We start from the raw sequence: 14,934 nt of genomic DNA on the forward strand, positions 1-14,934 counted from the left end.
TGTTGTGACTTAGACACCAGCCCACCTGGAATGGGCCCCCTTCAAAGAAAGCTCTAGAATCTGTCCAATTAGAAATAAAGGCACTTCCGTTAGTGCCCTCTGAGATCCCTTCACTGGAGAGGCTTCAGTCACCTCTTTTCATGCCTATGCACCACCTCAAATGGCCATAAGTTGCCCCACGGACTAGTGATGCAAGAAACGGCCCTCTGAGGCCTTGCATTATACGCCATTAGAACAGCACTTGCTGGCCACGTTCTTAGCCTCTCCTGGAAAGAGAGGCTGTCCTAGAGCCTGCGACCCACCAGACCAAGCTGCCCGTTATGACTTGGGTCATGAAAGCAGCACGCCGCGAGCTCAACATGGCTCCCGAGGCCTCTCTGCTGCAGGATGGAGCCAAACCTGAAGCCAAAGGAGCAGTTCGCCTTCCCTGTCCTCAGACCCGAGCCCTTGGTAGCTCGGGAGTCCCTTGGGTTCAACTGAGTGAACAGAAATGGGAACTCATATGCTTCCCAGGTGAGCTCACCACCGTGTATGTTGCTGCTTTGTGTCCCTTTGTCAGGGTGTCCCTGAGCACGACTGGACCCCACCATCAGCACAGTGGGCCAAAGTTCAGGTAGTTACCTGTGCACTGGATGCCCTGGCCTTTACATGGCTCCATCTGCACATTTTTTTCAAACTCTTAAACTCTTGGGCAATTCTGTACGAGTGCCCCAGGATACTTCTCATGTAGAATCTTTTCTTCCGTGGAATGATTGATCCTTCAGATTAGACAGTGTAGCATAGCTCCCACTCCCAACCTGGGCCCTTACCCCAGCGCAAAGTTGCGGCACATTAGAATCACCTGGGGAGCTTCAAGAATGCCTAATGCCTGCGTTCTATGCCCCAACAGTTAAACCAGTATATCTTGGAATGCAAAGCAGGCATCAGTATCTTTAAAAGTCCCTAGTTGACTACTGTGTGCCAAATAGTTGGAAAACTATCACGTAGCCACTACCCAAAGAATCTGGTAAAACATTTTTGGAATAATTCCAGTGAATATGTTACTTACTGCAATCCTGAAGAAATGAACAAATGAAAAATTTTAAATATACTTGTTTTGACCATGCGTGGGTCATGCAGTCCTTTAAATGTATTGTAAAGAGCTAATCACGTCAGTAATATCAGGACATGCTACTTAATATGGTAAAAAACGTATACTATGGAAAGGGAGGTGTATTTTGTAACTTGTCTAAAGGTCGTAGCCAAAGTGTTTTTAATGAAGTTTGTTGGAGGTACATTGGTGAATAACATTATGTGAGTTTCAAGTGTACCATTCTGTAATACTTTATTTGTATATTGCACTGTGTACTCACCAGCCAAGGTCTAGTCTCCCTCTGTCACTATATATATTTGACCCCCTTTACTCCTTTCATCCTTCCCCCACACTGCTTCCTCCCTGGTAACCACCCTTCTGTCTGTGAGTTTGTTTGATTTGGCCTTGAAACCCTGCTCTCTGCTCACTGGCATTGCCGCAGCAACTCACTGGAGTACTTTTCTCCAATCAGCATGAATACTCTGTCATGAAATCCTCTGTATCCAAATTCTAAATAACAGGATCTGGCCTATAAAGTCAATACCATTAATGTACAATTTAAAAGTAATTTTGTTTCAAAATTCTACAAATGTGTGTTAGTCAGATAACAGATGTCAAAATTCATTTCTTTCACTGTTCCTCTTGCTAGCTTTCTCTGAATAATTTCTTGTGAAATCCGTTTGGAGGGGCAGAGCAGAGGAGGTGTCCATGCTGGCTATTTGAATTTTCCCTTTTCCTGAAACATCCCTATTCTAGTAGGAAATTGATGTCTCCGCTTGAATTGCTGAAGAGAACTTATGAAAGTCAGAAGTTGAACAGAACCCCCTTTGCCTGCCTCATTCAACTTCCAGGCTATTTCCTAAGGTGCAGGGTCAGACAAGGAAGCTGGATGGAAGCTCAGTCCAGTACCCTGGGTTTCTCTGGGCTGTTGAATTCAGCAAGTAACTATCGAGAGGCACACATTGCATTCGACCCCAGGTGTCTTTTTATTATTGCTAGTGTGAAATACGTAGCATTAGTTGGACCCTTTTCAAAATTCTTAGTTCCTGAAGGTGAAGAGAAAAGCATTGCAGAGGCCAAGTTTTCTCTGGAGTATTTTGAGAAGATGTGTAATTGTTGAGTGTCTCAGAGTCCATATTGGGTTGTTAGTGTGTTGTCTCTCTCTGTCTCTCTCTGTCTCTCTCTCCCTCTCTCTCCCTCTTTCTCGTTCCATATCCTTGGTGGATAGAGTTGGTTCTCCTTCTACTTAAATCACGTCTTCATCAGCAGAAAATTAATGGTTGTGGGAATGGTGGGAAGATAAGGAAAAACAGTCACCTGTATTCCTCAAAGCCCAACCATACGGCCCTCACATCCTGATAGCTTTTCACAGACCTCCCTTGTTAGGTTTCAGTGTCTATTATTATCATATGTCTGATCCACTGACTTTCACATATATCGAACAGCTGTCTTTTGCAGTTTTTTGAAACCCTCACCGAGCTAGTCTTCCCCAGATTGCCAGTCTTCCCTAGGACTTGACTTCATGTACACACGCCCTGAATTCTGTTCTCCTAACACCAAATGAAACGCCCAAGCCCACTCAAGCTCAGGGTCTGCTCGTCCCCATGTCCTGGTAGAGCAGAAAACATGTACAGAGCGCTGCTGTACACAGAGGAAGACCTCCAAGAGAGAAAGTAAACTGAGGTTAGCAGTCCACCATTCAAGCCCATGACACTTGTGGACTGAGAAGTTGTGAACCCGAAATGTCATCTAAAGCGCAGACTCAGTGACACCACTGAGTATCAGTGTGAGATAGGTTTCCAGTTTCTTTTATCAGTGGTCATGATGAATCTGTGTCGCTCCAGCCACACTTCTTACTGTCATCCAAATAGCCAGAGGAACAAGTTAGCACAATAAATATAACTGGTCCATGAGGGGATCCTGTGGGTGGCTTGGGTACGTGGGGTTTCCTTGTGCTGCAAAAAGGCTGAAGGCCTGGAGTACTGAAATAATGGGTCACCGATGTGCAGCGCTCAGTGGCGGTGCCCTGGGGAGATGAAAGCTTCCGAGGGGGTGACTGTGGTCACCTGAGGAAATAGGACCCTGAGCAGAGAAACAAGCACCCTTGGCAAAGTTCTGCTGATCCCCAGGAGGGAGACACGCCCCTAAATTGAGGGGACCATGCAGGCTAGAGTAGTAGGTGTTAAGGTGGGCGTCACTGAAAACTGGGGGTCCGGCAGCCTAACGCTTTGGTGCTTTTGGATTTCGAGCACAGGTTAATGGGTAGCTCCATTAGAATAATGTGTGATGCTGAATTCCCAACTCAGTCACAGAATGTGTATTTCTATTGATTTGTGAAAAATGAAGAAGTTAGGCATTTTTTTCCAAAGCAGAGACTGCTTGCAAATTTATACCTGTTATACCTAGACACGGTCCTTTAGGAATAAGAAAGGCAGGCGTCATAGCTCACACAGGTAGGGACCAGAGGTGTTACATTTGGGGGCACACTTCCATCTAAACTAGAGGAGAGCGTAGGCCAGGAGTAGTGGTATGTACTGGAAGATGGAAGTAACTGAGTCACCGGTGGTGGCAAAAGACCTCAGTGTCCCACTTAAAAAAAGGCCATGTCGTCAGAGGTAGCGAATGCTGATTCTGGACCAGGGGTGCCGCCTCCAGGGCTTTTGTGGAGGAGCAGATGAGGGACGTGGCCAGAGCAAGGTCTGGGGAGATGTCTTCTGCGTCTAGGGAAGCCTGTTTGTTCTGTCTGGGCTGCAAGTTTCCTGGTCAGCGCCCTTGTTGTCCCGGGTTGGACATTTCAGACAGCACCCTTCCTGGCTTTATGAGATGGCTAATGGCCTCTGAGGTTGTGCATCCGAAGTTTTACAAGTTGGTGTTGGTGAAGACTTAAAAAACTTTAGAGCCCTGGTTATTATTAATCATGTATAGGACTTGAAATATGGCAGTTGCTGTCTTAATCCCTTTATATATTCTATTTATAGGCTTAGATGGAGATTTACTTGTTATTTAAGTGCAGTTCTCTATAAATGCTGTCTCAAATTTTATGTGTACGGGATATCGAAGGAACTGCTAAATACTAAGATGAGAACTTTGTTACTTTACTACTCTAACAAGTTTTCATATTAGTTCATTTACTTTGTTACCGAAATGGTTTGTAAATTCTACAATAGTGAACAAAAAGTGCATTCTTTGCTAAAGCAGGTTTTCTGTAATATATGACACAGAGATGTTTATCCTCTTTATGTATCTATTTATTTTCTCCTTAAAAAAACGTGGTTTGCTTTTTACTGTCTTCGGTGATAGAATTAAGAGAAGAACCCTAGTTTGAAAAACAGCTGTGTTCGTATGGGCCCCACTGAATTAAATTGATTTAGTGTCCAGTAGAATTGTTTGTAATTAATATCTCAATACAACAGAAAAACTTGTAAAATCTATTAGAAAACTCCATGATTTGAGACTCTTTGTGTATCTGATATGAATTAATATCGATAAAAACATTTTGGTCCTTTTTATATAGCCAGCGTTAAGCATTGCGTAAGTTGAATTATTTTTAATTTTTCTTTTACTATTAAAATAATTTGTTTAATATTGTGTAGTGAAAGAACATGTGGATAGTAGGTCTGGAGGAAAAAGTGGGGGACAGATCATAACGTATCAAGTACACATTTCAAAAATAGACTAATCCATTCTCACTAAAGCAAGAAATAGAGTTGAGAGATTTACTATCTATTTAGAAACCATTTTTAAGTTCATTAATGTGTGTAAAGTGTTAAAGATTTAGTTATTTTAAGTTAATAGTATTAAAAAGGCAATACAGTTATGCCATTAATAAAAACATACTTTTTAGCATAAAAGTATTTATTAGCAGTAACTACAATAATGCCAGGAATAATTCCTTACACACCAAATTCAAAACCCAAACACTAATTGTGATATTTTATATTCCAATCATCAGTGGGGTGACAGAGGCATCAGTGAATGTGAACATAGGTGAGAACACAGGTGATTATTAGACGAAATACACATTTGCTTCATCTCAGCAGTATCGAGCCAACTCTTTTCTGTAGCAGCCGTAGTTACAACACCTATCGACTATTACAGTACCGGCGCTTCTCTTTTGTAGGTAATGTTGAGCTGAGCCTAGGTTCTTTAATTCCGAATGACTGCTGTCTTCTGCTTCACTTTGTCGAGTACGAATATTGTCCTTAAATTCTTCCGAGTTAAGATTTCCATCCTGTAATGCAGCTTGGCGCTCTTTCAGCGATGGCTGCCTCTCAGACAGTGCTGTCTTCCTCTCTTCTGACGAAGCAGGAACGGTTTCCAACACATTTAAGGTTTTTGTATCCTGGGCGTCGGTCAATGCCATGATATCTAAGTGTAATCAGTGGGGTGGGGGGAGAGAAAGCACACGTCGATGAACATCGGGAAAACTATAAAATTTTGCATAGACATAAGGAAAGCGTTGCCTCAATAGAATACACATCAAAACAATCAGCCAGTATCCTGATATCTAAACAACTTGGTTGATTATAATTGGGCAGCTTAAAGTCCTACAGCATTTGCTTATTCCAGCGGGACCCTCGGTCATCTCTCCTTGTGTCCACTATGCAAGTTCCACGCGTTCCCGAGAAGGGGGCCTATACCTCTGTGAAACTTTTCATTGCTACTTACACTTAGCTTCCAATTTACCTTTATAAATGCCTTATAGCTAACAAAGTGTTTGCTTTTTCTTTTTAAATGTAGTCTAGATTTGAGCTGCGTTCAATTCTCAGATTTTGCTTTGAAAGATAATCCGTTGCAGCTCCCAGATGCTTGAAGCATCAGTGGGGTTTTCTGTTCTTTGCAGCTGTGTTTGTCTGAAGGGCAAACGTCCCTTGCCTCCTGGCCCCTTGACGCTCAGACATGCTTGAGAAGCAGCTCACACCTCACTGTTTGACCCTGCCATCTCAGTCAAGATGCCCTGTCCAGTTGGCCCCGCCACCAGCAGTCGCGCTGCCCGGCCCACATACCTTGACTCTGGGTCCGGCGCCCTGCTTCCTGCCTCTTGCGGGGCTTTGGGCAGCCTCCCCTCCCCTGTGGCTTCCCCCTCCCCCCCTCCCCGCTCTTACCCCCCCACCCCCCACCCCGCTGTCACCCTGGCTGCAGGAAGTAAAGGGCAGCCAGTGAGACCGTTTGCTGTTCCCGCTGCTTTCCCTCTCTCTGGTGAGATCTCCGGTGACACACTTACTAGAACAGCAACTTCGGAGGGAAAACCCCAAGCTTTTTGGCACCGGTACCCTGAGTCAGGTTGAGCGCAGACAGTCAGTGAGGTCTAGAGCCCGGCAGTGCGGGCCGCGGCTCGGATTGGTCGGCAGCTCGATGGCAACCACCAATGGGAAACGTGGAAGGGCCAGGGGCGGGAGCGCTCACCTGCAAGCGGTCCAGACCTCAGCCGAGGCTCCTTGGGGCTCAGGGCCATCCTGTCCCAGTTGAGGTTGCCGCAGAGCCGGATCCAGTAGAGGGCTAATTCGGAGCCGCACAGCTTGATAAACTCATTCTTCTTCTGGTTCCTCTGGCCTTGGATCTCTGCGGGAAGTTGGCTCAGGAGCAGGCAGACTCCTAGCAGGTAGGACACGAACAGGCGCGCCATCTTGGACCTAATCTCCGCTCTTCTGGGCGTTTCAGCCTTTTTCTGGACCCTGCGGCTGCTGTGGATCACCAGCCTCTGCCTCTGCGCCAATGCTGGACTTCAGGCTGCTTCCCCTTGGCTCCACCACGCTTTTATAACCCTCGGACTAGCACTTAGACCTAGAGTCATGTGGTCCAAACTCCACCCCTTTCCCCACCCCCCTCCTTGCAATCCACCGCTCCCATCCCTCACCCCCAGCTCTGGCTTGTGCTTCGTACCTTTCCTCCATTTGCCCGTCTTTCTTTTCTTGGACCTTTTGTAGTTCTATGTTTTCCTTTTGTTTTTCTTGTCCTCAAGCGCTTCTGTATACCCATGTAAAGTTCGTCAATATTTGAAGTCTTTCCTTTATTATAAAGTTAAACGTGGCCAATAGCCTGAATTATATCAACAAATATAAAAAAGAAATCATTTATATCCTCACAATCCAGATCTTTCCAGCGTGAACATTAACTGCATAGCCTTCTAATCCTAAAAATACTACAAATGCTTTAATTAGTGGTTGAATTATCTGGTGTATCAATCCATAAAAGTTTAATGAATGAATGTATGAACGAATGAATGAATTGTTGACAAGAGAGGGAAAGCTGACGAATTTTTAATCCAAATCCCTGTAAAAACATTAAATTTCTCAATGCATCACTTAGGCTTTTACTGTATCTTAAGCTTACCATGTACTTTTTCCTTTGACTTTCCTTCACCTCCTCTGGCAGGTGGTTTGATAGTAAAAGGCTGCTTGAATAGTTTACTTTGAGATTTTATTCTATATCTATAGAGAGGAAAGAATACACACACACTGAGACACACACACTCAGACACACACACACACACACACACACACACACACACACACACACACACAGAAAGAAACCATAAAGAAATTGAAGAAAGTTGTGAAATCCTGCAATTCCAGAAGGAAAATACTGGTAGCACATGTTACAGCACCAAAATCATACGTATTTGTTTTGTTGTATTCTCTTTGCTGTATTTGGTGAGGTAATATTTTTTCAATATTGCAAGGCTTTCAATTTTATTTGCTTGGAAACATTCCCTGGATAACGTATTAATTAAAAGAGGGTTTGGTGGAGAAAAACAATAGCTGGATGTGGAACACTCATCAAACATGACCTGGGAATCACGTGTAGGTTTAAACCAGTTTCAAAATAAATGTTTCTTCCCAGGTACAGCAAACATGTATCCAAAGATTTTTTTAATGTTATACAAATTGCTATGTTTAAAAGTTTTATATGTAACATGCAATTGGAATCTTTCTTTTGTGCACATTTCAAACTTAAACATTGAATTGTGAAATCTCCCTTTGGTATATTTGATATACAGAATTACAAAAATTACGTAGTTTTTCTAATGGACTCAGAGTCAATATAATATATAAATACTTGATTATCTATTGCTTCAAAAAAAGTACAGTAAGAAAATCACACCATCCAGTAATTTTCCCAGTCTTCTCTTTTACAGATTTAAGAAATTAAGGTTGTTTTCAAAATTTCAAAAAGAACTTCTAGATTAATAAAATAAGCAGTGGGTTTGGTAAGAAAAAAAAAAAAAGAAAACTAGTAAGTCAACAAGAAGCAGGGAATATATATCTAAGGATGATAGCATGCAAAACTATTACACTCATATAGTATTTTGCTATACCGAATACATGCTATCATAGCAAGCAGGACTGTAGGAAAGCTAGATCAGCCAAACGAAGAGAAAAAATAATCTGAGATTATCAGTCCATATAATTCAACCCTGTGACACTTGTGGACTGAGAAATTGTGAAGCAGGAATGTCATCTAAACCTCAGACTCAGCGACACCACTGAGTATCAGTGGGATACAGATGTCCAGTTTCATCAGTGGTCATAATGAATTTGTGTCACTCCAGCCACACTTCTTACTGTCATCCAAATAGCCAGAGGAACAAGTTAGCACAGCAAAATTGACTGGTCTATGAGGGGCTCTGTGGGTGGCTTGGGTCCCTGAAGGGTTCAGCTCCCCCAACCATGCCAGTCACTGAACCCTGGTAGCCATTTTTGTGGTATTTACTGTGATAGGCATTTGAGTGAGTTCCATCCCTTCATGAAAACTACTCTTCTTGGCTCTCTTATTTTCTAGGCATTTCCCAGTCCTCCTCCTTTACCCCCAGCCAGTCTGGGCTTCCTGGTACACTTGCAGCCCAAGTACTGCTCCAATCTTCATAAATTCCATGACTGACCCAAAGTTACCAGTAGAAAAATCAACAGAGATGCTAAATAGTTATCCCCGAATATTAAAAACTACTCTCTGCAAATTGGACAGTTGGTAGTATGCAGGGTACTTCTGAAATCTCCATGAGACCAAACCTAAGAGCATTTCCAACCCTCTTGCAGAACAGTCTCCAAGGCCAAGAGATACCTGAGTTACAGTCCTCATTTAATAATAATTTCCCAGCAAGAGTTTGTTCCTTTCCCAGAAGAGTAGAGCAAAAAAACAAAAACAACAACAAAAAAACACTAAGTTCTGACTAGCATCTCTAGAATATCACATTTGAACATGCATATATTAAAATTGTTGAAGTCTGTAAAATACAGTATCAAGTACATATTGCTCATATTCTGATTACATTGGTTATAGGTTATTTTTGCCATCTGAGTCTGCTCCCTCCCCATCCTCTTCTAACCTATGCCCTTCTAACCCCACCCTAAGACATTTTCTAAGGCTATGAAATTGAGCATATATGAGAGATTTTAAAAATTATTTTTGATTTTGACTTTGTGACTTTCCTTTCAGAGTCAGGCAGCATGTTGCATTGGAAAGAATCCTTCCAGGGATACCAAACACCAAGGTTTTAGTACAAACTACCATTACCAGATGTGGAACTTTAGGTAAATCACTAAGGTCCTCCATTTTCTCAACTGTAAAATGGGGGACCCATTTCTAAGGGTCTTCCTTTCCTCTAACATCTTGACAATGGTTTTAGTATTTGTCACTAAAACTGTTTGGAGTAGATTTGGTGCACTGCTGTAATCTTTTACAAAGTGTCGTTAAGTATCATACCATAAATGATCCTTCAGCCTTACCCCCAAACACAAACTAAGTTACGTGGAACACCATATAAAGTTGATTGATTTGTAATCTTAGTCCCTCTACGATGGAGTGCAGACTCCTTGGTGTTGCACCCAAGGGCCTTCACTAGTTGAGCCTTCAGGCTCATTTTTAACAAGTCCCCCAGGTAAGGAATCCCTTGCCACAGGCAAATCTAATAACCAGCAGCAAATCCCTGGGCTTGGCACTCAGGGTTCTGCCTTTAATCAGTCTCCTTCTGCAGCCCAGGATGTACTTCCTCTTCACCTTGTCTTCATGGAGAACTTCAATGCATCCTTTAAGAACTGGCCCAAGTCTCTTCAACCAAAATTGTATCAAAGCCATAGGTTCATATGTCTTCAGCTGCTTCAAGGTACCAGCTATTGTATCCATGCTTACTTCTCCCCTTCAGATTTCATCTTCTGTTCTCTTGGACGTCTTTCTTATTCTTTGGGAAGTCTCAGAGCCTCTCCTTTGGCTCTTCCCTTCACCTAGAGATCCCTTTCTTGTCCCCATACCTAGCTACACTTCATAGGACCGACTCATTCGTCATTGTTCTCAGCTCACACGTCACCTCTGCAGAGAAGGAGTCCTTTCTATCCCGGGTCTAAAGTAGTCCCCCCCACCAACATTCTTCAAATCATTCTCTTATCCTGTTTCATTTCTGCTGAAGCGTTTGTCACTATCAGAAATGATTTTGTTTATTTCCTTGTTTCTTTGTTCCGCTCCCCAGTTTACCCCTCACTAGAACTTATTCCTCTGCCTGGGGTGCAGCGACCTTGCCTACACATTCACTCATGGAGCTCCAGTGCTTACAACAGCGCCAGACATTAGTGACAATCAATAAATATCTTCCGAATTAGTGTATTATGTGTGTTGTTTGCAACTATAGGAATGGGTATAAATCAGATGACCTCATGAGTATAGCTTTCCTGGTGAGCGGAAATGAAAAGATGGGTATCCTAGTCAAATTCCCGTCCTTCCCACTTTTTTAGCAACTCTGCTCTGAGTCGGTATTTGAATGCTTTTGCCTTTGGTCTTTCATATCTGTCTTTGCATGTCAAGAATGCTTGATGGCCTAACTTTTTCAAGGCCTTTTAGAGCACAGACACTGGAGCCAAACGGTCTAGGTTCAAGTCCCATTTCTGTCTGTATATGACCTTGGGCAAGTAATTCATCCTCTCTGTGTCTCCGTTTCCCCATCTGTAAAATGATGCCTCATGAGATTGTTGGGACGACTACAAGGACATACACATTCAGAACAGTGCCTGGCCTGAGTAAGCACCGTGTGCATGCTGCTCGCTAACATTCGTTGTTTCTGTCGTTTGGAGGCAGGACACAATTGACAAATCCAAATACAAGGAGTATCTGTGATAGACTAATGTGATGGGGAAAGCATGTGAGACAGAGAAATGAGAGCAGCAGGACATTTGCTTTCAGGAATTTGAAACAATGTAGTTTATTAATTTTACACTTAGATATTTGTAATATACATACATAGAAATCTGAAAGTTATTTAGAGTACCTCCATTTTTTGTGGAGTGTTATAAATTTTATTTTAAAATAGCTTAACAAAACAGATCTTGCATTTCAACATTTTAAAATACAGTCCATGATATCAAAATCTTGAGCATTAAAAAAGTTATAAAAACCATGATTCAAGTCAACAATTCTGTGTTTTGAGATTCAGTGGGTAAACATGATTTCATTTGTCTATGAAGAATTTACTTTGTTCCCTTCTGGATTTTTCAAGGCTTTCAAAAGTAATCATTCCTTTTGGTAGCTGCAACTTACTCTTTTCTGTTTCCAGTATGTTCTCAGCTTCACCTTAAATAAAGTACAGACACATGCAAGGTGACAAAGGGGTACCAGCATTTTGTGAGAAGGCCCACTTGCTGTGCGCCAGTGACAAGCTGTAACACTGTGTGGAGGGGTATCCTCAAGTTTCACAGTTAAATATTTCACCCATTGTCCTCAGGAGAAGTGGCCTCCCAAAGGAAACACAGTGATGCATTCTGAAGACTCAGAGAGAGATAAATCAGATGGCAGGGACTTTATTTGACAGAAGACAGCATTTAAAAATGTAGAAGAGAAAGCTTACCAAGTAATATTTTTTTTCCCTGAAGGAAAGTCAGGATAAGTATTAGTTGTGTTTGGAGGGGTTTGAGGTAGAGAAACTACCTATATAGTCTGCTTCCCATTGCCCCTTAACATATCATAAGTGACATGAGAGAAAATAAGGTTTACTAAAAATTCTAAATTTTCAGGAAAGCTAATCTTTGACCTGAAACTACTTATAAATACCTGAAATAATATTAGATGTTCTTTAGTCTGTATATATATATATATATATATATATATATATATATATATATACACACATATACACACACACAATTTCATAAACAATTCTTCCTTCAGATAACAGCTAGTACTTTCTTTGCCAACTTTTATTGTTGAAGAAGAATTAGAAAAATTAATAAAAAATGATAATACGCATTGGCATTTCATAAACTTTAGAAATGAAGGCAAATAAATGTTTTCTTAAGTTCTCCTCATTTAGCACACAATGTATACTCGAAATTCAACAGGGCAGACTACAGTTTTCAAATTGTAATAGCATTTCAACCATCTGCAAATGCTTTTTTCCTCAATCTTAAACCGTAAGTAAAGATCATTATAACTTGTATATAATTAGGCCGGCCACCGATGACAGATTAGATGTCCCCATGTGAGAGTATCACACATATGGCAAATCTCAGTACGTATTTACAGAATGGCTGATGATAAATTTAGTCCAACAGGGATTGTATATCTTGGGGTTATCACTAGTTAACAGGGCTAAATGTTATAACCTGAACTTTCTTTTTTTTTTCTATTATTTTCTTTTTAATTAAAGTTTATTGGGGTGACAATTGTTAGTAAAGTTACATAGATTTCAGGTGTACAGTTCTGTATTACATCATCTATAAATCCTATTGTGTGTTCACCTGAACTTTCTAATGTGGTTAAGTTTTCTGGTGGATTCCAAAGTTGTATTTTTTTTTATAAGAAATTCCCACAACATGCCTTGAAGGTTTAAATATTCTGTAGACTCTGATGGACCTGTAATAAAATTACTTCCAAAACATACAGTCAAAATGTTCCTAGAAAAAAATTCACTCTCCATTAGTAATATGTTCAAATGAATGCTGTGTAATAAGAGTTGACAAATCTTAATACTGCATATCAATTTTTATGAGGCATTGAGAATTCTAATGTCCATATAAACAATGAGACATAGTTGAGAATGATGGGAAGAACTCTGCTGTTTCAGACAACAGTTTTTAAACATTGGGAGAATAGTTCCTCAATTTTTTATGCTGTTCACAATGTAATAGCTATGGACACAACACACTTTTAAGCATAACCTACATTATTAACATCTCCTTCGTGGCTTTCTTAAGTCTAGACCATAGGTTGACAAACTTTTTTAAAGGGCTAGACAGTAACTATTTTAGGCTTGTGACATATTCATCTCTATTGCAATGACTCAGCTCTGTCATGATAATGGGAAAGCTGCCACAGACAATTCAGAAATGAATGGGCATGGCTGTGTTCCAATAAAACTGTATTTTCAAAAAGACTTGGCCACTCCTCAGGCCATAGTTTTCCAACCCCTGGTCTAGACAAGCAACAACAAAAAATAAATCAAGTCTTGATTTGGCATTTGCAGTTTTCCATGGTACACATACTCCTACCACAATCAACTTCAAGGTCCCAGTGGGATGTCACTGAAGTCAGAGTTGTAGCTGTCTTTTATTGTGTCTGTATATGTATCTGCATTTCTATCATACAGATCCAATAGCTATCCACAGCTTAAGAGTATAGGTAATAGTAAAATAATTAGGAACCAATGCGTTCTGAGTGTTTTACCATTGTTTTAAACATAATGTTTATTTGTTTGCAATTTATTTCACTGTAAGTTTATATAATTTAACTTTTAATAATTATTGTATTTAACAACCAGCTTATAAAATTTCTGAAAATTTGACAGTTGGTTCTCGTGAGCTGGTATGAGCTGGCTCCATCATACCACAGTGTGTGAGGGGGCAGAAGTGTTGGTCCTGGGGAGCTCAGGCTGAGGGTCTTATCGGAATCTTCATATGTCAAGGGATTATAAGGAGAGGATACTTTAACCAGATGAATCAGAAACAGAGCCTCTGGTTTATCAAAGACTTACCTTTCATTCTTTGTAGAAGGGTCCCATAGCCCAGGTCATACTGGTAGGTAAGGACAAAGCTTAAGGGAACGAGAGGGAAGAGGAAGGCTGGTCTCTTCCTTTTTATTGCTCTGGTTCAAGAACAAAGAAGAACGAGTATCAAGAAATGTAAATACGTATCTCTATACTCAATGAAAAAATATGTTTTCCTGTTTTTTGAAAGAATGGCCTTCATTTCAAAAGTTACTTAATCATTTGAATCTTCTTTGAAAATAAGATTTTCTTACCCATAACCCCTCACCAGATTCTGCAGTTCTTAAGGACAGGATCTTGCTCATTTTTATTTGATGTCGAGGCTCAGATTACTCATTGTATGAATGGTTAAATATTGATATCTATCCTTTACGGACTGTGGAGGTAAACGTGTAAATTCCTTCTATCTCGGGGTCAAGTCAGTCCTCTCTCTCTAACTTATGAAATGGAGAAAAGGACAGAAGAAATCTAAGAAACTAAAGGCAGAAGTAACTATTACTACCATGTTTCTACAGAGTTACCTCCGAGGACTAAGCTATAATGGGGTACTTTGTTTACATATACACTATTTGGACCGAGTCCTATCTTGGCCAACTTAATAATACAGTAGCAAAGGCAAAAGAAGTAAATTATTTAAGAAAATTTTAAAGTAAACAACAAACATACCCAGCTGTTAAAGAGATGGCTGCAATGCCAAAAAATGTTCCAAAATATTTGAGGAATTCCCGAGACCAAGCAATCTGCATGGCCATTTGTCTTTCTCTCATTTCATTCTGCATCATTAGCTGCCTTTCTAGCTGAGGACAAAAGACAAAATGTGGTTTAGTCATCTTTTGAATCTGAGCACAGAGTTAATAACCTGCTTTTCCAGTGGATTTTCATTCTTCAGTTGCTTTGA

At 40.9% G+C, this 14,934-nt stretch overlaps 2 protein-coding genes and 1 long non-coding RNA gene across 6 annotated transcripts in view; 1 reads left to right on the top strand and 2 right to left on the bottom strand.

Moving 5' to 3' along the window:
- Nucleotides 1-4,901: 4,901 nt before the first annotated feature.
- On the bottom strand, nucleotides 4,902-7,503 carry LOC141571118 (prorelaxin-like). The gene is made up of 2 exons (XM_074330462.2): nucleotides 6,479-7,503; nucleotides 4,902-5,440 (listed from the first exon to the last, which is right to left on the bottom strand). The coding sequence occupies exons 1-2, from the start codon at nucleotides 6,696-6,698 to the stop codon at nucleotides 5,106-5,108; spliced, it is 555 nt and encodes a 184-aa protein (XP_074186563.2). The 5' UTR covers nucleotides 6,699-7,503; the 3' UTR covers nucleotides 4,902-5,105.
- LOC141571119 (uncharacterized) overlaps nucleotides 6,550-14,934 on the top strand; it is a 41,300-nt gene continuing 32,915 nt past the window's right edge. The window contains exon 1 of the long non-coding RNA XR_012495718.2: nucleotides 6,550-6,674. This is a non-coding gene — a long non-coding RNA (uncharacterized LOC141571119). The remainder of the gene's footprint in view (nucleotides 6,675-14,934) is intronic.
- Nucleotides 11,232-14,934, bottom strand: part of PLGRKT (plasminogen receptor with a C-terminal lysine) — a 40,753-nt gene continuing 37,050 nt past the window's right edge. For all 4 annotated transcript variants that reach the window (XM_019727168.3, XM_088793487.1, XM_088793486.1 and 1 more), the window contains 3 exons: nucleotides 14,703-14,833; nucleotides 14,025-14,134; nucleotides 11,232-11,629 (listed from right to left, as the gene is read on the bottom strand). In XM_019727168.3, coding sequence (XP_019582727.1) covers nucleotides 11,508-11,629; nucleotides 14,025-14,134; nucleotides 14,703-14,833 — 363 coding nt within the window. In that variant the 3' untranslated portion in view covers nucleotides 11,232-11,507. The remainder of the gene's footprint in view (nucleotides 11,630-14,024; nucleotides 14,135-14,702; nucleotides 14,834-14,934) is intronic.

This window comes from Rhinolophus sinicus, chromosome 16 (genome assembly GCF_057876585.1).
Source record: "Rhinolophus sinicus isolate RSI-liver-muscle chromosome 16, RSI-T2T, whole genome shotgun sequence".
Taxonomy (NCBI): Eukaryota; Metazoa; Chordata; class Mammalia; order Chiroptera; family Rhinolophidae; genus Rhinolophus; species Rhinolophus sinicus.

What these genes read in the sequence shown, in the direction of transcription:
- LOC141571118 (XM_074330462.2), bottom strand. Translation starts at nt 6,698, where the DNA reads ATGGCGCGCCTGTTCGTGTCCTACCTGCTAGGAGTCTGCCTGCTCCTG. An exon ending in GAGGTCTGGACCGCTTGCAG is followed by an intron (nt 5,441 to 6,478) that starts GTGAGCGCTCCC and finishes GATTACACTTAG; the next exon opens with ATATCATGGCATTGACCGAC.